The sequence below is a fragment of the Elgaria multicarinata genome, chromosome 2 (genome assembly GCF_023053635.1).
Source record: "Elgaria multicarinata webbii isolate HBS135686 ecotype San Diego chromosome 2, rElgMul1.1.pri, whole genome shotgun sequence".
Lineage (NCBI taxonomy): Eukaryota > Metazoa > Chordata > Lepidosauria > Squamata > Anguidae > Elgaria > Elgaria multicarinata.
The window spans coordinates 17,306,869-17,332,258 of NC_086172.1; the positions used below are offsets into that span (position 1 = coordinate 17,306,869).

The following is a 25,390-nucleotide window of genomic DNA, read 5'->3' on the forward strand; positions in this document are numbered from 1 at the left end:
TGCAGCACGTTCCTTACTCAGCTTTAGGCAGCCCGGAGTTTTTCTTTTGAGTACTGTCCGCCCCACATGGGTCAGCTTTTGTACGTCCCATACTGACGGAATCCTCATAGTTTACTTTGGCTTGTCATAATAGAAAATGGGCCTTCAGGCTTAACTAGGTCTCTTAAAGGTGGTGCTCAAGTCCCATACTGATGGAATCCAATCAAGCCCAAAGAAATACCTTTTACTAAGGTAAGAAACCAAATGGTCTATTGCTATAACTTAATGCAGTCCCAATGAAAACCATCCTCTCAAGCTGCTATTTGCTGTGGGAGGGAAACAACTGTTAGCACCAATCACAGCTCCTCTTCTTCAGCAAATTGCAGCTTTATGGGGCATGATTTTCATTAGAACTGTGATAGCATGGGGCTGCTGGTGGTGGAAGGGTTAACCACTCTCCCCACATATGACAATCTCAATACTGATTGGGTTATTCACAAAATTTTAAAGAAAAAGATTTATTTATTTATTTATTTATTACATTTTTATACCGCCCAATAGCCGAAGCTCTCTGGGCGGTTCACAAACAAAAGAAACAAAAGCCCGTGCCCCACAGTTTCACCCTGCGATTCTGGCCACTGAAGTAGCAGGATTGGGAAGCAGCACCTGTAGCAGGTTCCAGGGAAGGAAAGCCGTCCCTCAGGCATTGCCCACCTCTGCACTATTCCAAGACGGAGCCCCGGCAGAGAGAGGAAGTTGAACTTCAGAGGTCTGGTTATTCTTCAAGTCTAGAAAAGGAAGCCACAAAGGACGGAGGGAGGACATGACCCCCCCTCCCCCACAGCTATTTCCCCTTCGAGTTGAGAACGTGTGGAATGGAGGGAGGATGACAGGACGGAGGAGCGTCTTCTGGGGCCTGTTTCTGCAAGAAAGGTCTTGGCCTGGGCTTGGAGCACTGGGTGCGCCAGTCCTCACAGTCCGGCTGGTAGAAGGCCACCCGTTTGAGTTGCCTGAGACTTGGAGCCCCCCCTCCACCCACCATGGGTTGCCATATTCCACCTGGGACACCCTCTTGGCCTGGAGAGAACAAGAGGAAGCCACACCACCTAAACAATGGCTGCCGTCCTGATTTGTGAAATATAATCAGTTGCTTCACATATCATATAGTTTGGCGCACTGTCACTCTGACTTCCTGATTTTACCCAAGTCTTTTTCTCAGAAATTTAGACCACCTTGGGGCACTGCAAGCTACATGCATGCCATTTCTGTTTTCAATCAAAACAGAAATGGCATGTATTTTGTGATACCCAAACCCAGAAACGCTAGGTTATTCCTGCTTAAACAACCCAAAGTTAACCCAGCTATTACACCTAGTTTGTTAACTGAAAACAGAAATGGCCTGCACACAGTTAGTGCATTCTGTTCCTCCTGCAATTGCTGAATTAAATGACCCAGGAATTGCCCAGCATTATGTTTGAACCAGGTCATTTTCATGCATATGTCATGCAGCCACTATGTATGTACTAGATTGAGGTTAGCAGCATTCATGCAAAATGCTCACATCTCTAAACATGGTACCTCTGTAAGCATAAATAGAACTTGAAAAATCTGAGTAACTTGATACATATATTTTTAAATGCAGGATGCTGCACACAATGGACCCAGTAAGGGAGTATCGTCCCAGTGCCTATTTGACCTGCTGCAGTCCTTAGAAGGAGAGACTCCAGATAACCTGGACATTCTAGAATTGGTGAAAGCAGAAAAGCCTCTAAAATCATTAGGTACTTTCAAGGTTTTGTTTAATTAGCCTTTTCTATGAAAGAAAAATGTCTTGCTGTAATTCCTGAAAATACTTTTAAGCTTCAGCTGTTTTTAAATCATTTTAAAATTAATACAAATAGTCCATGTGATCGCACCATTTTGGTTATAAACATGGAGGACGTTCAAAATACAGTTCTTGTCTTTGCCACTGATCAACAAAAAGTAGCCATCATTTCACAAAGTGATTGTTTTCTGTTTATACTAAACACCAAAGTACTACAATTGATTTCAAACTGGTTCATGTTTTGGCATAATATATGTTGCTTTTACCTGGTGAAAATGGTTTATCCTGGTCCATGGCTTTTGGGCTATGTAAATAACAGCCATATTCTTGTTCTTTATATACAGTGCAATCTTTGGTATCTTTTCTGGACATTAGTCCCACTAAGTTAAATGGGGCTTACTTCCTACTAAGTTTGTTGAATAGATTTTACCTCCCTGGGGTCACCCCCCATTTCCACATAGTTGGTTACCTGTCCCTCCCTCTCCCCATTTTTTTCCTATTCAGATTTCTGCTATGGTAATGAAGACCTGACCTTTTCAATCAGTGAGGCCATCAAATTGTGTGTGACCGTTGTGGCATATGCCCCCGAGTCATTCAGAAGGTACCATCTTTGGTTTGTTTGTTGTTGTTGTTTTTGCATTTGCAAAAAATTAGGCTAACATATAGGAAGAGTAACATGTAGGAATAGATTTAACTCCAGTAAAACAATTTAATATGGGCACAATTAGAGCCCTATTTCTGATTTATGCTTTTTCAAAAGATGCCTCTTAAAAACTGTTTCAAGTGATATGGTGTTATTTAGTGATTCTTATTAACTGAACTTTGATTGAAATTTGAAGAACCTAAACATTACTTCAATAAAAATTCCCACAACTTGACAGTATCCCCCCCCCCCCAAATAATCTATAGAGTCACTGACTTCTCATCTGATTTTTAAGGCACAATCCTATGCATGGTTAGATAGAAAAACGTGCTACATGCTGTCTGGGGCACACTGGGAATTGTAGGACTTTTTTTCTGTCTAAACATGCATAGGATTGTAACCTTAATGACTTCAGGTCAGTAGGACTTTTTGCATGTTTCCTTCCTCATGAATTCATGCAATGACTAATGCGATTGTAAAGGATTCCATGCAACTCCCAACAACGTAAAGTGCATGTGCAAATAAGTGCCATGGGTATATATTTTTTTCCTGGGGCTGAAAGACCAGTTCATGAGCTGGAGTTTCCGTTTTGCCCCTCAAAAGACAATCAGTGACTTTGAAAAATGTATGACCAGGGCTGAATATGTGCCACTCCAACTCCTGTATTCATCATTCCTACTTCAGGTTAGATGTGCACATGTATCCTCTTCTTGGATCAGCATTTTATTTATTTATTTCATTTATATACCACCCCATAGCCAAAGCTCTCTGGCCAGTTTACAAAGGTTAAAAACAGTGAGCATTAAAAACAAATATACAAAAAATTAAAACCAACAAAAGCATAAAAACAACAATATCCATTTAAAACATGGCATGTGTTGTTAACTGCCTGGGAGAAGAGGCGCCGAAAAGATAACAATGTTGACGCCAGGTGAGCCTCATCGGGCTCACCTGGCATCATTCCATAATTGGGGGGCCACCACTGAAAAGACCCTCTCCCTTGTTGCCATCCTCCAAACTTCACTTGGAGGAGGACCTTAGATGTTGAGCATAGTGTACTGGTAAGTTCATGATAGGAGGTTCAGGTATTGTGGTTCCAAGCCATGCAAGGCTTTATAGGTTAAAACCAGCACTTTGAATTGGGCTAGATGTCAGGCTTTTTAAAGCTGGAAAACCACTCCCACAGGATGAAGGGGTTTCATAGTTTTCACAAGGCATAGCCAGTCCTGTTGGCTGCAAACAAGAAGAATGGATTTCATCTGAGCTCAGTTGCAGGGAGCAGATTGCATGTCTGGTCAAACATTGTAATTCTGTACTTGTGGATACACCCTCACGTTGATTTCATTTTCACATGATGCATTTTACCTAAGTCTTCAGATGCTGATGGTCCTTGAAGCCCTGGTTCCTTGTTACCTGCAGAGGCTTAAGAGGCAAACCTCCCAAGTGGAGACGGTGACAGCTGCTCGAGAAGAGATTGCTGCTACCGCTGCTCTTGCTACTTCCTTGCAAGCCCTCTTGTACAGTGTGGAAGTTCTTACCAGGTGAGGTGCCCTACTCTGCTGCCAGTGACCTTGGAGAACACAAGACTTGAAGAACATGAGGGCATTATCTCACGTTCCTGCCCATGGTAAAAATTGACAGGCTGCCTATAAAAGTATAATCTGGATTAATTTGAATTTTCAAACGAGAATTCAAATCAGCAAACCTCAAATTGGAATTCAAACATTTTATAGTTTTTATTTTTCCTCTTCAAAATTTGATTCCCAAAATTTGTTTAACTTGCGATCAGAAGCAAATTCTGGACTTTGATCACAGTATGTGGGTGATATAAATTCACATTTCCATGGCAAATTTAAAGTTTGCCACCTGAATATGTGTTTTGATATGTTTTTCTTCTTCTTTTAAACAGGCCAATGACTGCCCCTCAGATGAGTCGCTGTGATCAAGGCCATAAAGGAACCACTGCTGCTAACCATACTATGTCATCTGGAACAAATACCAGGTAATTATTTGGGGCTATCTTGCAACTTGCTTAAGACACTAGTTACTAATGTTCCTTATGATATTGTTTTCATTCGTTCAATCATTCATTCATCCATTTTATCCTATAACAGAACCTCTTCGAATTCTCCTTGCCCTTTCAAAATACTTGTGCTATGTAGTTCCCATCACAACATCCTGTGTGTATGCACTGCTTCTTACAAACCTGATGCAATAAAATTAACTGAGTTCTATGACCCAATCTTAAGCATGTTTGTCCCTGGCATAATTTTAGTGTGCCTAATTGCAGTTTTAGTTTTTGTACAGGAAATAATTCCTCATATCCTTATATGCTTGAAGTCCATTGTCAGAAAACCAGTCTGCCTACAAATCAAGACCAGCGTTTCCTGCCATGCCCAGCTGTGCTGCCTGTATTGCCAAAAATCCATGTATAGATGGGTAGGGCTATGTGCATAACATCCAATGTGCTTAGGCCTAAACCGTGCAAGCACAATCCCAAATAAATTTGGGAATCACCTAAATATGTCTGTGCATTGGATTACATTCATGTACAATATCCTGTTCAAATGTTACACCTGCATAGTCTCCTGGTAATCTCAGAAGCAAGACAAGTATGACAAAAAGATGGGAAGGAGAGGCATGGGAGTATCATCTGAACTGGCCCAAACTGGTCCTAGATTATTTATTTATTATTTTATTTATTTATTACATTTCTATACCGCCCAATAGCCGAAGCTCTCTGGGCGGTTCACAAAAATTAAAACCATAGTAAGACAACCAACAGGTTAAAAGCACAAATACACAATACAATATAAAAAGCACAACCAGAATAAAAACCACGCAGCAAAATTGATATAAAATTAAAATACAGAATTAAAACAGTAAAATTTAAATTTAAGTTAAAATTAAGTGTTAAAATACTGAGAGAATAAAAAGGTCTTCAGCTGGCGACGAAAGGAGTACAGTGTAGGTGCCAGGCGGACCTCTCTGGGGAGCTCATTCCACAACCGGGGTGCCACAGCGGAGAAAGCCTTCCTCCTAGTAGCCACCTGCCTCACTTCCTTTGGCAGGGGCTCATGGAGGAGGGGCCCCTGTAGAAGATCTTAAGGCAGGTACATATGGGAGGAGGCGTTCCTTCAAATAACCCGTCCCCAAACCGTTTAGGGCTTTAAATGTCAATACCAGCACTATGAATCGGGCCTGGACCTGGGCTGGCAGCCAATGAGTTGTAAAAGGACTGGCGTAATATGATCTCGCCGGCCAGTCCCTGTTAGTAAACAGGCTGCCCTGTTTTGTACCAGCTGAAGTACCAGATTACTTTTGTACCAGATTACTTTTTCTTATCACTCTTTTACCATTCCCTCTATATTTCTAGATACCCAGAGCAAGGAGCCAAACTGCACTTTATCAGGTATTGTAAGATTGCCACCCCTTTATCCTCAGCATGTGTGATGAACTCCTCCAGTGTGGCTTTTTCTCTTCTTGGGTTCCATTTACAACAATTTGATACAAGGGATGTCATAACAGGGGAAAACAGCAAAAGGTATTTTAACAGAGCTTCCCAGGTAACGACATATTTCTTTTTAGCTCCCTAACTGCTTATTTCTTTCATGGGAGAAATTACTTCTGTCAAGCTATGATGTCCCTGCACAGGTACCTCCCTGCCTGTTCAAACGGAGGGGTTCATTACAGCCTTTTCATTTATCAGCACATTTTCTCTGCCTCCACGTTCCTATTCTGCATCTTTCCCCTTTTTCATCTTCAGGGAAAACCTTCACTTGCTGGAGGAAGGCCAAGGCCTCCAGCGGGAGGAGCTGGATGAACGCATTGCTAGGGAGGAGTTCAGGCGCCCCCGTGAGTCTCTGTTGAATATATGTACTGAGTTCTATAAACACTGTGGCCCCCGACTGAAGATTTTGCAGAACCTAGCTGGAGAGCCCAGGGTGACTTCCTTAGAGCTGCTGGATGTTAAGTCGCACATGAGGTATTTTTTTTAAGAATATATTAATCTTTTAAGAGAGAGAGAGAGAGAGAGAGAATGTGTGTGTGTGTGTGTGTGTGTGTGTGTGTGTGTGTGTGTGTGTGTATCAAACTGTAGATGTACATGTATGTGGTAAATATATCCCAGGCCGAGGAGATTTTTTTAATGTCATCATAATGCATTAAACAGAATTCTAAATCCTTTGACTGTGAGTAGAACATGATCCTTCCATTCCAAATTCTCGCCTGGTTCCTTCATTATTGCAAGAGTTGAGAGTCCAAAGCCTGGGCTGGCATCATGAAATCAAAATCACATCACAACTATCGTCTAACTTGTGGTTTAGTGGAATAATTCAAGTTGCTTATTGAATCCTGATTTTTCTTTGTTCAGTTGCAAATGCCTACAGCTCTCTCTATCACTTTGGCTGAAACTTGGACAGCCAATTATATTTTCAGGAAATCATACTTTTAACCTTCACAGTGAAAGAATTATACATGTCAGACTTTCAGATTGCAGCTCAATTTGGGGGAAATTGCCTTTTTTAGTCTTTAAACTGCAAATTCTGATTTTTGAGAATCATAATCTATTGGACTGTGTCCGTGGAATCTCTGGCACCAAAAGACATAAACTGCCCCTCAACAAAGTTTTTGTAGTTTTTGTTTTAAATGAAGATATACAGATATTTGTATTGTGTTTAATTTCAGAAATCAGAAAATAATAGAGTAAAATATAGTTTCCCTTATTTCAGCAGTGCCTTGCCATTTTTTTGTCTTGGAAAAATAAGTGTTTTGCCTTTGCCTGTATGTCTTGCTCATTTTTTTAAAGGATAAATGAGATTTCCACCAATAGCAAGGCTTTTCCTCCAGTGCAGCAAGTCTCCACACCCATTTCACTGGCACAGTTGATGCATTACTGTTGCAAAATCTGGACTAATGCTACCAGAGCGCTATAAGGGGAAACTTATTCCCATTACGATAGGCACAAGCCCTTAGTGGGTACGTCTTCCATAACACACTTAGTAAGAACTTTGTTCAAGTTACCAACTCAGCTAGGGTTGCCAGTTATTACAGAAAATAAAACATACATCCACATAAACATGTGGCATTAATAAGATGTGTTTATCAAGAAATAGCAAAATAAAGATACCAATGGAAAAATTCATAGTGGGGCTGTGCATGGTCCCCCTGATTCGCCTTGGAGGCTGTTTCGGAGCCCCCGAAATGGCCCCAATTCACCTTGGGGGGCTGCCTACCTTGCCTTGGCACCGAAGCCAAGGTGAGATTTGGGACCCCCGAGGCAACTTGGCTTTGCAAGTCCCTGGGTGCCAGCCGCACAGCTGGCACCCAGGAAAGCTGGGAGCAAGTCTGGGGAGGAGTCCATTGGACTCCCGACTCCGTGCTCCCTCCATTGCCCCCTCTTGCCCTCCCAACACAGAGCCGCTGCCACTGAGACTTACCCGCTCACCTACCGCCCCCATCGACGCCATGACCAGGAAATGCAGCATCCTCCTGTTTTAGTACATCTGAGCCTGCAAACTACAGTGGCCACAAAGGGCCATTTTTCCTTTACAGCACTGTAGTTTGTGGCCCAGAGACCCCATGATATCTTGAAATCGTGGCCTGGCTCTCAGGAGGATGCTGCGTTTTACTGGTTGCAGCAGTGATGCGGTGGCGGCAGTGATGCAGCAGTAGTGGCAAGTGAGCGGGGAGAGGGAACTGAGTCCAGCACTGTCCGAAGTGGCCTGAGGCATCCCGAAGCTTCGGTAACAATCCACTTCGGCCTTGGGCCACTCCAGAACCGACTTGGAACTGAGGCGAGGTGGGCTGAATCAGCCCGCCTCTCCTCAGTTTCGGGATGAGGCAGTGCACAACCCTAGTTCATACCAACTTTCATTGTTAAGTCTATATATATCTACATAAATCTACCATCCCTGTTTTGTTTGGGGATTTATTTGTAATCTCCAGGAGAAAGATAGCCTTTGACTGATCTCTTAGGTAGTTGTTCTGAGTACTGTTGAATCCTACATGTGGTTGCTTGAGATCTGGTTTTACATCTAGAGAACGGCGTAGAGTGTAGTCATGTAAATTACTAGTTTGTGTAGCAGTTTACTTCTCACTGCTGCTGGAACTAATGTTTCTGTTAAAAATTATAAATAAAATCCACAGTAGATGATTGCAGCATGTGAATTTAGTTCTTAGAGAGATTTATCGCTTTCCTCATGATTTGCTGATATGTTGTTACTCAGGATGTGCTATCCTTCATTTATTAATTAATTTGATTTGTGTTCAGCAAATGTGTCTCCAGTAGATTTAGCGTAACTCTTGCTTTGGCTATGGAAAAGAGTGCTGCTTCTGTGTAAGGTGATGCACGTTGGGGGGGGGGAAACCAACTTCAAATATAACCTAATGGGATCTAGGCTGGCGGTAACAAGAAAGAGATCTTGGGATTGTGGTGGACAGCACGATGAAAATGTCCACCTAGTGTGTAGCTGCTGTAAAGAAGACAAACTCCATGTTAGGCATTATAAGAAAAGAAATTGAGAATAAAACGGCCAGTATCATACTGCCCTTATACAAATTTATGTATTGCGACCACACTTAGAATAGTGTGTACAGTTCTGTTCATCACACCTAAAAAAGGATATTATGGAGCTGGAAAAAGTGCAGAAAAGGGCAACTAAAATGATTAAGGGGCTGGAGCATCTCCCCTATGAGGGAAGGTTATGTCAACTGGGATTGTTTTGCTTGGAAAAAGGAGGCTAAGGGGAGACATGATAGAGGTGTACAAAATTATGCATAGTATGGAGAACGTGGATAGGGAGACATTTTTCTCCCTCTCTCAAAATACTAGAACCCAGGGTCATCCCATGAAGCTGATTGGTGGGAGATCCAGGACAAATAAAAGGAAGTACTTCTTCATACAGTGCATAGTTAAATTATGGAACTCACTACCACAGGATGTAGTGATGACCACCAATTTGGATGGCTTTAAAAGGGGGTTGGATAAATTCCTGGAGGCAAAGGCTATCAGAAGTATAGCTTCCAAATCACGTGAGGTACTGGTTCCTCTCTATTCAGCCCTGGTTAGGCCTCATCTAGAGTATTGCGTCCAGTTCTGGGCTCCACAATTCAAGAAGGACGCAGACCAGCTGGAGCGTGTTTAGAGGAGGGCAACCAGGATGATCAGGGGTCTGGAAACAAAGCCCTATGAAGAGAGACTGAAAGAACTGGGCATGTTTAGCCTGGAGAAGAGAAGATTGAGGGAAAACATGAGAGCACTCTTCAAATACTTAAAAGGTTGTCACACAGAGGAGGGCCAGGATCTCTTCTCGATCCTCCCAGAGTGTAGGACACGGAATAATGGGTTCAAGTTAAAGGAAGCCAGATTCCAGCTGGACATCAGGAAAAACTTCCTGATTGTTAGAGCAGTATGACAATGGAATCAGTTACCTAGGGAGGTTGTGGGCTCTTCTCCCACACTAGAGGCCTTCAAGAGGCAGCTGGACAAGCATCTGTCAGGAATGCTTTAGGGTGGATTCCTGCATTGAGCAGGGGGTTGGACTCGATGGCCTTGTAGGCCCGTTCCAACTCTGCTATTCTATGATTCTATGGTTGTGTGCTATCTCCAGAATTCGAGGCAGTAAGCCTGTGTGCACCAGTTGCTAGGGAACATGGGTGCTGTTGCACCATGTCCTGCTTCTTGGTCCCTGGCTGATGACTGTTTGGCCACTGTGTGAACAGAGTGCTGGACTAGATGGACCCTTGGTCTGATCTAGCATGGTACTTCTTATGTTCTGTTGTAGTTAAAGTTCCCCATATAAATCATGTTGAATTCAAAAAAGCTGATTCTCTCCATGGATTTAATTTCACAAAATGCCTAATACATACTCAATTTTGGTCCATGCATTTTAAAAGCTACATTGTTTTTAGTACAGGCATATACTATCATCATCATCATCATCATCATCATCATCATCTAATATTTATTACCCGTCTCTCCCTCTGGATCGAGGCGGGGAACAACACTAAATAAAATATAATACATAACATGTGTTAAAGGATCATATAAAACCAAGACAATATTAAAATAGCAATCACAGCATCTTAAAATTCTTAGGTTTAAAATTAATCTGGGTAGGCCTGCTCTTTACGGCTGTCTTAAACTCAGACGAATCTTCTCTGGCACGCTGTTCCACAGTCTGGGGGCAGCAGAAGAAAAGGTCCTCTGGGTAACATTTGCCAACCTAGTTATCAAAAACAAACACTGATTTGAGGCAGTTTCAAATGTTGTGTTGCTAAATAATCTGAATAGAGGCATACATCATTTTCTTGCTGATCCCCCCAGACAGTGTCTGGCAGAAGGCAAAGCTGGTGAAGCACACAGACCAAACTACACATAACATTAATCACATTGTTTGCCCTTGAGTGGAAGGTTTTTCTTCCACAAATTGCTATCATGTGAGTCCTGACTTTAGATCAGAAAGAGGCATTAACCTTTTGCCTTGCTATGGTCCTGATCTGGATTGGGGACCCCACAGCTTCAGTTTGCATGTGGTAGGGAAACCCCCATTCACTCTTATGTCCCTCTTCCTTTAGATTTACAATAAGCTAAGTACGTAAACTAGGGCAGTCTGATATATTTAACATCTTCTGATTAGGGCTCATAGATCCAGAAAGACACCCAGCAGTTACCATTGCTTATGAGCTCTAGAATACCCTTTATATATTCATGTATGAAATATAAAGGATATTCTAGAGCAACTCCCTGTGGTTAATGCATCTTGAAATGTAGAAATGATATCCTTATGGATGTACGATATTGCTGCAGTGGCCATGCCACGGCCAAGGACATGGCAAATGTGTCAAAGTGAAATTCAGGGTGGCATCCCATTAACTCGGAATGCATTTAGTAAGTGCATATTGTATCTCTCTAAAAATGTCTATAATGAAAAATAAGTAACTTTTTCACTTTCTAAGTAGGTGCACAAAAGAAAAATCTAGAAAGTATACAAGTTGGAGGCTTTGAATGACTTTTGTGGAATTAATTATATTGTGATGTTAGTAGTTCTGTTCCTTGGGATGGTGCAGCTGGAAAGAAGGGTTTGTGTTGGCATGCCTGAAATCAATTGGACTATGGTGGGAAGCCATTTCACACAAATAATTTCCGATGTAGAGTGATACTCACATTTCCATTATAAAGAAGCGGCTATACAGGCAGTGTAACTCATGAATCAGGCTGAAGAGCATAGGTTTAAGATCAGAAAATATCTTTTAATGTTCTTTCCTTTGAGTTTTTCTTTAGATTAGGAACTTAAATCAGGGAAGAATTGGTGTAGACATTAAATCTGGGATTTTACAAATATGAAGTCTGAGAACAGTATTTCTGTAAGTAGTATAAAATATAAACAAGTAGTTCATAGTGGCTGCTTTGTGTAAAAATACAATATGGTCTGAACACAAGCTAACTGTCAAATTGGAGTTACTGAAAAAATTAATAGATCAGTTTCAGTTTTCATTTCTATCAGAATAACTTTCTTGAAGAATTACAAAAATCTGAAATACTTTATGATTTTAAACTTTAAAGCTAGCAGAGCCTAAATAGTTGAAGAAGGAACTTAGTGATGTAAAAATAGTCACTCCAGCATGTTTCACAGTGGGTTGCCTTCTGTTCTACTTAGACTGCCTTTTTTTCTACACAGTTAAAGGTTGCTGGGCAGATTCTTTAGCTGTGATAAACTAAATGCTTCTTACAGTTTTCTAGAGTATAACCTTGCACTTCCTTCAATTTTAATTGTAGATGTGCTGGATAGCAATTTATTCTCTGAACAATGGGTTTTCATTGAATGGGCTTTGCTGTCCATCTAGTGACGGTGCTTCGGATTGGGAGGGCACAAGGGTGGCAGAAGTTCAGAATAGCTCATATCCTGGCCTCGCCAGTCTCCCCTCCACGCCCACTGAAACGCCCCCTTTCCCCCTTCTCAAAGGTTGATTTTCCAATCTCAGAGCTGGCACGGGATTTCCCCGCCAGCTGCAAGGGATTGGAGAGAGGAGGGCCAGAGTGCTGTCTCAGAGGAGGAATCTCCACTATCCTCTGGACCCTCAGACAAAGTCTAGGGGCCATAAGATTGCTCCCTTAGTTATTCCTAAAGTAGTACCGGTTGTTGGAGGGCAATAGCAGCAGTGGGCTATGGGCCCTGTTTGTGCGCATCCCGGAAACACCTGGTTGTCTGCTGTGTGGGTATGTATGGGAGTTGTAGCTGGGCTGGATACACCCACCGTGGCCTGATCCTACATTCTTACCACGTGGGAACAAGCAACTGGGATTTGATGCAATATGGGAAGAATGGGCGGGGGAGTACAAGAACAAATTAACAATACTCGGGCTTTAAACTTTAGATGTATATTGCATGTAATATATAAATGTAATGTAGGCATAATATAAATAAATATAAAATAAAAATAAATCAGGTTCATATGTGAATTACGTCAGCTGCAATATTATTATCAACACAGCATGGATATAAAAAAAAATAGCAGCAGCCCTGTCTTCGATTCTTCTTTAGGTCTTTGAATAAGCATATGAATCATTATTGTATGCCATTCATAGTTTGTAGGGCAATTTTTAAGTAGATGTCCCTGAAGGAGTTAGCAATGCTGAGAATACGTTGGAAGTTATGTTCTTGGAGGTTATGTTCATAGCATTCTATTAAATGGTGTGTTTTTCCACTAGGCAGTGGCTCTTTGCAGATGGGCTCCTTTTGTAGAATTTGAGCTCACTTTGTAGAATCTCAGATTTCCCTCTTAACGAGCAATAATTTTAGATTGGCAGAAATTGCACATTCCCTTCTGAAGCTGGCGCCTTACGACACCCAGACGATGGAGAGCCGTGGGCTCCGGCGATACATCATGGAGATGCTGCCCATCACTGACTGGACGGCCGAGGCAGTGAGGCCTGCCCTTATCCTCATCTTAAAAAGATTGGATCGTATGTTCAATAAAATTCACAAGATGCCTACTTTGAGGTGAGCAGGTAGGACGGAAACCTATGGGGGTCCGTTTCTGATGTTGCAAGCCTTGAAGGAAGGGTATGTCATTTTATTGACAGTGTTTTGCTGCACTGAACTCTCACAGCAAAAAATTAAAAATGGATTTCTTCTATTGGTGTATGTTCACATGAATGTATTTTGAGACAACAATAGAGGAAATGCATTTTTCATGAAGAACCGCAACACATATTATACAAATGTAGCATTCTCTTCAAACCAAGGACTCAGATTTTTGTTGGTTTTGTAATTTTTAAAATCAGTTCATATTAGAGTTTTTAAGAATTAAACAACTGTAGAGTTATGTGCATGTTTTGTTGTAAGCCTGTCTGCATCCACAGAAGTATTAATAGACACCTAAACATAGAAGAAGGCATAAGAGATGCAGGAGCCTAACCCTGCTGAAGACTAGAAAAACCATATCATTGGTCTAGTTTTACAGAACCAAAGAAAACTGTGGTCATTTCATGGTTCTTGAGTCAGTTCTGTTTTTCTGCATCATTAACCTGTGATTACAAAGGCATGGTTTTCTAGCATGGTTTTGTCACAACAGCTCATTTCAGCCTCAGATTCATCACTGAATTGTGTGAGCACACTGGAGCTTGATGCAAGTTATCTGAATATTTGGATATATAAAGGATATTTTGAGAAATGGTATAGAAGAGACATGGAAAATCTTAGGGACTTTAAAAAAAAGTTGCATTTGATGAAGTGAGGTCTGTCCCACGAAACTTTATATCACAACATAGCAATTCTTGTGAGTTGAGGATAATGCTCTATACATTTCATGTAATTGTTTCTTAATAAGTTATTGCGTGTGCGCAAATATCCATATCAAGACTGCCCTCTTCTGTCTTTCCTGATTAGATAACATTAAGTAAATATCCTCTTTTCCCCTCATCTTATTTCCTGTAACTTCTTTGAACATCAAAAGGATGCTGTCGATAGGAACTTTCTGCCTGCTTTGTCTGATCTATTCTTTTATTTTCCAAATCTTGCCCATGTTTCCAACCTTCATCTCCTAAACTCTAAAAAGCACTGTAGGGTCTTTAATGGCTCATTCCCTTTTCTGAATGATATGTCAATAGGACAAGCTCTTTCTACCTGTTAAGTGTCTAATTGCAACTTTAGAAAGTCCACTAATGATTATAATTCCTTGTCCTAGGAAAGGAGTCAGGACCCAGAGACATAAACTGAATTTGGACTATCTTTCCTGGCTTCATAAACCATAAGTGAACATCGGAGCCCAGTGCTCCTCCCTTCCTTCTCATGCCAACTTTAGTTCTTCATTCCTTTCTTGTATGAAGCCAGAGTTCCCTGATATATCTAAACTGTAGAACCCTGGTTTCATCTTGGTTAACTAACTGGGATAAAAGGCTGGGATCAGAGTTTGATCACAGTTTCTCGTCACTGTTGTTCTCCATGGTCTCATTCCAAATGAATGTTTCCATGATGCACCCAAATATTCATCTCTGGAGAATTTTAGATTTTTCTACCTTTCCAGATAAGTCCACGGGCAAATCTTTGGGTTCTTCATTTCCTGTATCTATCTTGATGTGGGAATGGCATTGACTTGATTGAATTCTGACAGAAATATGGAGACTTCTTGGTCCTCCAAATCTCCTGACATTCTTTTCCAGGCATGCACATGGGAAGGAACCTGATTCCTGGTGAATGAGGACTAGGACTTCAATATATAACTACTTTGAAAGGGTGATAAAGCATTCTATTCATGTCACTTGTGATGTCCGAACTTGGCAAGGGTGGGTTTACAAACCGCCCAGAAGCCCATGGCTTATTCTAGGGTTTCAGGGTTTACAACCCACTCCGATACCCATCCTCACTGGGTTTGGATAGGGTAATTAGGCAGCTCACATGTGGAGAGGGAAAATAAGCATCTGTGATCATGTGAACCCACCCGTTGTGACCTTTGTGAATAGGAACATTGTGAACATCATTAAAGACATATTCATAGCAATTAGTGTTTTTGCATTCATTAAGTAGTGGAAATTCCATTCTGCTGTCTAATATGTGGAATATTTGTATGTAATGTTATGTGTCTGTTCAGTAATGGTTCTGTTGGATGCCAGTGTGGATGCCAGAATTCCAGAGAAAATCTGATGTCTTACTCTGAATAGGCAAAATTCACTGTGAATTTTTCCAAAGAGATTTGAAGCTGCGATAGGCCTACAGTTTTAGATCTATGTTTTACGAAAAATATCCTTTGATATCAGTGGAGGAGAAGCATATAATTACTATCTATATACCATGCCTCTTATGACCAATTCAAGGACACTGCGTCGTTCATTTGTTTCTTTGTGTGGCAAACTGCTTCACCGCAAACTTGTCACAATGTCTCATAAGGAAAGTTAAAAGCAACAACACAGTAATCAAACATGGATCACTCAGCCAGCTTGCTTGTCAGCACTTGATGAGGTGACTGGAAACACTGAAGAACTTCACCGAGCACTGTTGGGTGAGCTACAGTGATGGAAGTGATCCGACAACTGCGTTAGTGTGTGCAACCATCCAACCACTGTGAATCAGTGACTTTATAATGGCTTTGCCCAATAACAAATTCTATCCAAATGCACGTAGCTCAGCAAAATATGAAGAATTTTGTCCTACCATAGCCAAATGCAAAAGGTTGTCCTGAGTTTTGCACAGACTCAGATCTTTTTAGTAGGGGAGTCTCTGACGTTCAGCAGATTAACCTAAACCGAGAGGTTGCTGAGAGGGGTAGAGAAATACAGGTGAGCCATGCCCACCTGGGAGTGCATTTCTCAGAACGTTCAGCTCTAGAAAATAGCAGAGTACTCCCAAAGACTACACTGAAAAGGCTTGAGTAGAAATGTGCCTTAGTGGGTGGGTCTCTTCTTTCCAAAAACCACTTTAATGAACCGAAACATATATCTTCATGTACACCATGCTGACCTTTCTCACGATTTCTCTTTTTGTGCTTGGTCGGAGTACTTTTTGTATTATTAGTTGAGCATCATGGCAATACCTCGTTGCTGTAGCTCCAGTTTCATCTATAATCTTCGTGCCTTTGGGGTCTCTCTGCTTTCTTTATAGCATGCGTAAAATGCCTATATTGAAATGTGGATTGTTTCCATAAATGTTCCTCGGCGTCCCTTTGTCTCAGTCACCTTGTTGCAGGGTTCCTGGTGGGGCCAAACACCTAATGCCACCTACTGTTGTGTTCCAGGCGACAGGTTGAGTGGGAGCCTGCCAGCAATTTGATTGAAGGGGTTTGTTTGACACTTCAGAGGCAGCCAATCATATCCTTCCTGCCTCATCTTAGGTCACTGATCAATGTCTGTGTCAATCTGGTGAGTAGCCAACATTGCAATCTCCTGCATATCTGCTAAGCTTCCTTCTGCAGTAGAGACTCCCTTGGAATGAATATTTAGCCAATTCCTGTTTCCTGTCCCTTGTCCTGTTCATAAAAATAAGCTCCTGAAGTGACACTAGAAGTATTGGACTACATTTTCAAAGTGGTGCATGGGGAGAGAACGGGAAAGGAGCCCATAGTCCAGTGACTGTTTTTTGCTACTTTCCACACACCACTTTGAAAATCCATTCCTGCATGTTTTGCCGAGAGTTGAGGGCTGCAAGTTGGAGAGTGGGGTGGTGGATACTGCACACACCTGGTAGAGGAGTTGGAAGGGAGGTGGGGAAAGCTGGAGACAAATTCAGTCTCAAATTATGGAAAGAAAACCATTTTTATTGCCCTGCAAAAGGGCATCAACAATTGACTAACTTGGGGAACTGCTGGCATAAATTTGTTTTGCCATTTGTAATGTCCATAGTCTACAGAAAGTTTAGGGGTTCTTTTGTACAATGTTCAGATCCTTCTGTCCCCTAAGAGCACGGTATTCCTATTTGGATTGTATGTTTAATTTCCATTAAGGAATATTCTAAATAGAAAGTTTCACCTGGTGATGCGGTTGGCGTACACAAACGTGCTAGAGCAGTGGTTCTTTACCTTTTTGGTGTCACACCTCCCTTGTGGAAAATCTTGTGACCCACGCCTCCCATGTGTTAACGGCCCAAAATTTAGGCCTAGGCAGGACGAGTTTGCATTTTTTAGTTCTGTCTCTGGACTAAAAAAAATGCATATTCAATGAAAAGAACACAAGCAATGAACAGTTTTGCGGAAATAAAACCTGTATTTAAAGAAAGTATTTCTAGTAACTACACACATAAAAGGATAATTTCAAAATAACTTCAATGTGATCGCTGTTGCTGTTTGTGCTCAGCAAGAGTAGTTATTCGAGAGACAATGTTAGACAATGCTAGGCGCATATCGTCTCTGGCATCCAACCGATTTCTAGCTTTGGTTTTTTTATGCTGGCAAGAGTTGAAAATCCAGATTCACACAGATAGGTGGTTGGAAATGAAATTAATGATGAAATAGCTTTCTTTGCCAGAACAGGATATGCAGCCATTCGAGAGCACCAAAATTCATCAAGATTTTGATTGAAGGAATTTTGCTTGACCAAGGCTTTGCTCTGCAACTCAATAAGGTCATCTTTTTGCATATCAGCATCATCTATAGAGTCCAAATTAAATGTGAAAGGATTTCGAACCCACAATAGCTTCAGCTATTGGGTGGTATAGAATTGCAAAAAAATTTTTTTTTTACTTTTTGCAATAAACTGGAAAAAAGTGACTTAGAACAAAGCAGTCACGTACCTTGAAAGATTGATTGTTCTTCACAAACGCTAACGCACGTGTTGCAGGTAACGATAACTACTATAACGCACGTGGTGTACAAATGAGTTACGTCGTAGCTCCCAAGATTAGTAGAAAGAAATAAGGATGGACCAAGTTGCGCTGCTATGTACTTGTAAAATAAACAATTTATAGTTGAGAGGCTACTCATACTTCCCCTGGAGTCGGTCCAAACCTCCCCTGGGGAGGCGTACCCCACCGGTTAAGAACCCCTGTGCTAGAGCCACATGGTGGAGTGCGCCTTGAAAGTCAATTTGATTTCAGTTTTAGAGCATTCCTATAGAGGTGTGATAGTTCTGTTTTAAAATATCAGACAACCTAATAGCATCCAGTCTAATCTAATACAATTTCATTTCAGTGAAGAAATTTGTGCAAATCATTAGATTTTTTGCAAGCTTAATTTAAAAACTGATAAATTGAGATCATTCCTCCAAATCAGGAGTGGTGGATCTGTAGCCCTCCAGACTGTGTTGGCCTTCAACTTCCATGAGCCCAAGCTGGCACTGTCAGTGATCAGGGATGCTGGGAATTGGAGTCCAACAACATCTGGAGGGCTACAAGTTCCCCACCCTTGGACTAGACATTTACAAAGATTTACACACAATGCTGTACTGAATTTGCTGGCATCTGTCAGTGACATGTACCACAGCTTAGAAACATGTTACTTATATACAGAAAAGGTTCTAGGAGAGTAACATTTAACCGGTACTACAAAGAATTTAGCATTTAAGTTGCCTTTTACAAACAATACAAGACAGACATACAAAAGTCACAGGTGCAAGATGTAATGACAGAAGGTTTGAAAGAGAATTAGATAAATTCATGGAGGACAAGTTTATCAATGGATATTAGTCATAAATGGCATAATGTGCTTCTGAATGTCAGTTGCTGGGAAGCACCCTGCTGGTGAGGTTTCCAGAGGCATCGGGCTGGTCAGCTATTGAAAATGATGCTGGACTAGGTAGACCCTTGGTCTGATTCAGCAAGGCCTCCATTGTGCTCTAAGTTGCTTAAAAGTTATCAGAGCTTATTTAATTAGCCAGGGGGCTCCCCAGTGGTAGGAAGTCTTAAACTATCCTTTTACGGTTGCTTCCTTGTGGAAAACAAGCACTGGGGACTTTTTTTTTTTTTTACCTTTCGCATTTTCTGTTTGCTTACAATATGCATGTTGGGACGCAGACACGAGCAAAGCCACTTCTAGTCCTTCAACCAGCATTAATCCAGCATCACAATAGCAAGCTGCTTGTACTAGTCAGAAACTTCTTGGGAAACTTCTAACAAGATCTAAATAACCCGAAAGCATGCTAACAGCGTTATTAATTCTGAATTAAAACACTCTGAATGCTTTCAACCTGCCTCCAAATTTAACCTTCAAAATAATCATACAGGAGAGTCTGAACATTTTATCTTACCCAGTTTGGGTCAGACTCAGGACATTACCATGACATAAGAAGGGAACAACTGAAGCCAACTAGAAGCACTGTGTTTTCAGTACATTTTTCCATTGAATACAGTAACTACATGGCATACCCTCCAACCCCACCTATTCTGCCAGTACAGTGCTGGTTATTCAGGGCTAGTACTGGATACATTCTTAAATGTGCTGGTTTCCCCCTGTGCCCTTCTGTCCAACCCCTCTGGCTAACCCTGTAGCAGCCCCTTTTCCTCCCTACCCACTTCCTGCTAGAACCACTCCTTTCCCTTACTGGCCCCAGCTACCGCAAGGCACTGTGGAGGGCTCAGAACTGCAGAGCACTCCAGTCTTGCGCTACCTGAAGTGTGTACCTCATCAACCTTGGAGGGTATGGCATGGATGGAATTGCAATAGTTGGTCAAGGTGATGTGCTGTGTTTGTATTGCAGGTGATGGGAGTAGTAGGACCTTCCAGTGTGGCCGATGGATTACCCCTTCTTCATCTCAGCCCTTATCTCTCGCCACCTCTACCCTTCAGCACAGCTGTTGTCCGGCTTGTAGCATTGCAGATTCAGGTGTGACTGCCTTGCCTGTTAAACAGGCTTTGCTTATCATGTGGTTGAGACGCCAACTCATTGGTGCTCTTATGTTTTCTGCGAAAGCTGGGCAAAAACTGTGAACTGTGAACTTTCCCACAAATATGCTCAAGTCTGGAATCTCGGCATTTAGCAATTGTCCAGATCTTCAGTGGGTGTCAATTTAGCATAGTCCCCCCTGAAGTCACATTGGGACTATGCAGGTTTAAACCAACCGAAGAGCTGACACAAAAGACAGGTGTACTTCTCAGACAATCTAGGTAGGTAGATAGCTAATGGTTGCTGCTACACTTTAGAAAAAGAGAAACTAAAGAGGTGAAGCAATAGGACTCCCATAACTCATGAGTATGCAAGCGTTAGAATTTCACAAAACTATTGCAGTATCTGGAAAGACTAAATCCATTTACATTGTGCTGCTTTCCGTGTATCTGAGGAACAGCTATTTTTTTCATTCTGCCTGATGGCAAGTTCTGCGTAATGTCAAACTTTGCATGACACCTTACAAACAGTTATGTGAGAAACAGCTTATCAATTTAATAACTCAGGATTTTTAGTAGCAAGCAGAAGGCATCCCTTTCTTTTTAAAATTCTTTCCCCCCTCCCCCCCCCCCCGAGGTTAATTCTAACTGTCCCACTATATAAAACTATTTTTGTTGTTCCTGTAGGACTTGGATCAGCATCAGCTGAACCCTGGTAAAGATAATAGGGTGAAGAGACCACATAAAGTGTAAATGCACAGATTAGTTGTTTTTTCTACTAATTGTTAAATACCGTCCTTTATGATTCTGAATAGTGGAAATATAGTAATTCTGTGGAATGGTTTGTGGTCTAAATCATATTGTTACTGTCTTGGAAAATGCAAGCTGTGCAGTTTGGTCTTTTGGGCTTCTGTATCACTTGCACTTCTTTGTTGGTGAAGCAAAAGGTATGCAATTACTAGATGCAGGTGCATATTTTCTGCCCCAATTTCAAATCCACCCAATCTCCTAACTGTAACAGCATTGTTACAATATGGTGCATGTGTATTAGTGCACCTCTGGAATGACTCAGACCTTCTGTAGTCTAGCAAGTGGAAAGATGCATTGGCCAGCTGTGAGGACGCAGTGTGGGCCTTTTCCGGGTCTGTGAGAGAGGCTACGGTGACACGGGGCAGGAAGGAATAAAGAATCAAAGAACAGTTTTAGAGGAATTTGTATGTGTGATTGAACGACGTTGGCAAGAGCCGAGTGATTCAAGAAAGTTGTCAGCATATTTCAACTGAGAGTGAATTGAGCTTTGGAAAAGTGACATAAAATGTTCTAAATACATATGCGCACACTTACTTTAATGGGCTTGAAAACAGAAGTCAACACCATATCTTTCACTTTAATAGAAGTAACCATGTTAGTCTCAAACAACAAAAATCTGTACCTCCTTTGCACCTCGTTCCTGTTTTTACCAGCATACTCATAGCAAATAATTTTGTAGTTCTAAGATAATGTAGTCATTACATTTTAAAAGCAACCCCAGTTTAGTACCTTTTTTCTTGTAACATTAAGTTGCAGCAATGTTTGAAATCCTACATTTTCAGATTAAGGGCTGTTTGAAGATTCATTTCATTTCACATGTAAATACTGAATAAGTACAATTCACGACTAAGTATTGAAGACGAGCTTCCATGTTCAATTTTCAGTCCTTAAGGGTGCCATCCTATGGGTTGTGCTGCTGATAGACAAAGGGCTCTGAATTTGGAGCCCTTCACCTGTCTTATGCCCTGACAGGAAGAACCAGGCAGGATGCAAAGACGATGGTGGCAAGTTCACCTCTGTTCCTTTATTTAAAATGCAAAAAGGAACTACGTGGGCTTCAGAGATCCTCTACAGGTACAGAGGAGGACATCCACAGCATCCTATGGGCCCCCAGGCGCTGTCTAAGGGCCACATATGATTGCTCCCTTGGAGCTTGATCTATTTTCTGTCTTGGTTCTAAACTTCTATTCAAGGTGTCAGGACATATTTCAGATTTCAAGTCCTGCTCTGAATCTTTGGCATTTAGCAGAATAGGGGCAACCTCCAGATTTTGAAGTTAGGAGAAATGCAGTGCATTTTAAAACCTCAAGCAGTTTTCTTTCTATTATTTCCCCCAGATTTTTTTAGTTTCAGACTTTGACCTCACTTACATTGCCATACTCACATTGCTATCACTGTACTCTCTGCTGAGAAGTTATTTAGGATCTAAAAAGATGTAAATGAGATCAAAATCTTCCATTTTTGGCCACTTGATTGAGGTGAAACCAGAATTTGTGCCTTTGCCTAGGTGTCATCCAAGCTCGTCGAGTCATCAAGATGTGGAAACAAGATGTTCTTATTGGGTGATGTGTAGACAAAGTGTTTGTGGATCCCCTTTTCTTTACAGCCGCTTTACCCCTTATAATCTGCTAGTAAAATGATTTAATTCTTTTTTATTATCACTGCACAGGCTTTGAAAGAAGATTTCCCCTTAAGCCACGTGATCTCCCCATTCACCAATCAGGAGAGAAGGGAAGGAATGCTTTTAAACCTACTGATTCCATTTGTGCTCACAGTAGGATCAGGAAGCAAAGGTCTGATTAACAGAAAGATTCTTCTGTTTCCCCCTCCCCGCTGCCTCTCCGAAACAGCAAATGTTTGTGCTTCCTTCCACCTCTGTGTTTCTTTTGCTATGAGCGTCCTTTCAGTGGTGTGTGTTGTCAGTAGGACTGGTTGGGGATGATATGCACAAAGAAATAGGTGTTGTGGTGTCCTTCTTTCATTTCAGCTGTGTTTTCTGAATTCACTCTTTCACAGAGGAGCTCCTCTTTTTGAAATCAAAACAATGAATGACCGAGCATGCCGGACAAAGCAAAACTTCACCTGTGTGTAAGAAAGAAATGGGAACAATCAAGGAAACCACACAGCTTCCACCTAGGCTATTCTTCAACCAGTTCCATGCTGCCTGGGTGGTTCAAAGTCTGCTATTGACACTAAAGTTTCTGCAGTAGGACTGATTCTTTTCTGAAGGGCTCATTCACACTTGCGGCTTGACCCTGAGCAAATGGTTCTGCCGCATGTTCTTGGTTTGGGAGCAACTGCAAGGCAACCTTAGCTAATCAAGTGTCAATGTGCTTGCCTTGGGGGCTAGCAAGCCTAGCCAGGATATAGTGAATGGGTTTTTTACTGATCATGGTCAAGCCCAGCGTGGACCAGTCCTTAAGAGTCAGAAGCAAAGAGCAATGTGGGGCTGGGGGAAAAAATAGCAAGCGAGATCATATTGCCATCAGGTTAAAATCAGGAACTGTGTGTTTTGTGTTTGTGCTAGAATAACTTTGCCTTTTGCTTACAGGAGGAGAAAGTAGGGGAACAGATTGGGTGTGCAGAATGTTCATATTTCACATTTCGGTATGGTGCTGAATCTTTTCTGTAAGTTGGGGCCTGATCTGTTGTCTTTTCCCTTTGATATCATGCAGACAGCCCTTGGCTGGAGCAGCCTGAAGTCCTCCTGCTGCTCCAGACTGTCATTAATATTTTGCTGCCACCTCGCATTATCAGCACTTCCCGCAGTAAGAATTTCATGCTGGAGAGCTCCCCCGCCCACTGCTCCACTCCAGGGGATGCAGGGAAGGACCTGCGTAAGGAAGGGCTAGCTGAATCCACTAGTCAGGCAGCCTACTTGGGTGAGTGAGAGTTTCCACCTGGCCATGGGATTTACTCCCAAGTAAGTGTGCATAGGATTGCAGCATTAGGCTATTTTGTCCTGTCTCCCTCCCAAACAAGCTTACTCCAGGCCCCCAAGAGTTAAGGAGAGATTGGAATTCCATAACAGTGGACTAGCTGATGAAAATACCTTCATGTGAGATCTTGTGTTATGAATCATACGGAGAAGGCATTGTCGCTGGTTCGTCTTAAAGATCAAGAGGCAGGGTATAGAAGAGAATGTTCATAGGGCACTAGTTATTTACTGATCTGTGGATCAGGAACAGCAGAACATACACTTTTGCTTAAATACAAGACAGTCTGTTTCTTGGAAAAGAGCTAGAAGCTGGTGTAGAAAGACTGAGAGTGTACTAAGGCTAATGCATGCAAGCATGCATGGGTTGTCGTCGCTACGCAGGACTTTAATTCTTCCGACATTTTGTCTCACTTCTAGCTCTGAAGGTGATCCTTGTCTGTTTTGAGCGACAGCTTGGCAGCCAATGGTATTGGTTGAGTCTGCAGGTCAAAGAGATGGCTTTGCGAAAAGTAGGAGGGCTGGCCCTGTGGGATTTCCTGGATTTCATTGTCCGCACTCGAATTCCTATATTTGTTCTTCTTCGACCCTTCATTCAGTGCAAGGTAAAGCCACTTCTGTTAATTACCTTTTCCTCTTGAAACAACATTATTAAACCCTGTGGTGGAAAAGAAGAATGTGACATTGCTTTGTAGCAACAGCTGTCTTCACTGTGAGAGCATATTTCTTGAATACTAAATAGCCTTGAGTACCTATCCTTTGTCTTAAAGGAAGAGCAGGAAACATTTCAAAGGTGCTGTTTCCTTAGAATAGTTTCCCAAATTCGGTTATGTGATTTGGCAGGGGTATGGGAAGGATGGGACTCACGGAAGTGGTCAGGGGTTGGTGGGGTAGATGTAGAGTAACCTAAACATGCACTGTATTGTGTGGACAAGCATCAGTGACACAAACTTAGAAATGGAGGCCAGGAACCTGAGCGGACGTGTGTCTAGCGGAAGAGGGAGGAGGGATTCAAAGAGAGATGGGAGTTACTTGTGTGTGTGGAAAACGACACCTCGGAAGGAACGCGTTATGCTATCGACCATAGGCATTATTAGGTACTTGCTGGGGGCTCACACCCCAGCAGGGCCCCACTGACAACAGCCTCCTGGTGTTGCTCCTCCTCTTTGCCATTGCACCTTGCTTTCTTACCTGCCTCCCACTCTGGCCCAAACAACAGCGATGGTGACAAGGAGGAACAGTAGATGCCTACATGCTGCCTGTCAAGCAAGCAAGGGCTAGCAATGATATGAGAGAGGATGAGGAGCAATGGCAGCTGGTGACAATGGTGGTGCGAAGGTAGATTCACTGAGGGAGGGGGGCCCCTGAGGGGGCCTTGCCCAAAGGCCTTCGAAAAGCTGGAGCTGGCACTGTACAAAATCCTTGGCAATCCTAGCTGTAAGAGGCCTGC

The 25,390-nt window shown here is 42.0% G+C and overlaps 1 protein-coding gene across 1 annotated transcript in view; it reads left to right on the forward strand.

Moving 5' to 3' along the window:
• UNC80 (unc-80 homolog, NALCN channel complex subunit) overlaps nucleotides 1-25,390 on the forward strand; it is a 186,252-nt gene that overhangs the window by 128,111 nt on the left and 32,751 nt on the right. The window contains exons 46-57 of the mRNA XM_063116088.1: nucleotides 1,622-1,760; nucleotides 2,309-2,405; nucleotides 3,818-3,988; nucleotides 4,357-4,449; nucleotides 5,824-5,859; nucleotides 6,214-6,432; nucleotides 13,250-13,450; nucleotides 16,680-16,803; nucleotides 20,071-20,196; nucleotides 22,675-22,798; nucleotides 23,681-23,887; nucleotides 24,361-24,545. Of these exons, the coding sequence (XP_062972158.1) occupies nucleotides 1,622-1,760; nucleotides 2,309-2,405; nucleotides 3,818-3,988; nucleotides 4,357-4,449; nucleotides 5,824-5,859; nucleotides 6,214-6,432; nucleotides 13,250-13,450; nucleotides 16,680-16,803; nucleotides 20,071-20,196; nucleotides 22,675-22,798; nucleotides 23,681-23,887; nucleotides 24,361-24,545 (1,722 nt within the window). The remainder of the gene's footprint in view (nucleotides 1-1,621; nucleotides 1,761-2,308; nucleotides 2,406-3,817; nucleotides 3,989-4,356; nucleotides 4,450-5,823; nucleotides 5,860-6,213; nucleotides 6,433-13,249; nucleotides 13,451-16,679; nucleotides 16,804-20,070; nucleotides 20,197-22,674; nucleotides 22,799-23,680; nucleotides 23,888-24,360; nucleotides 24,546-25,390) is intronic.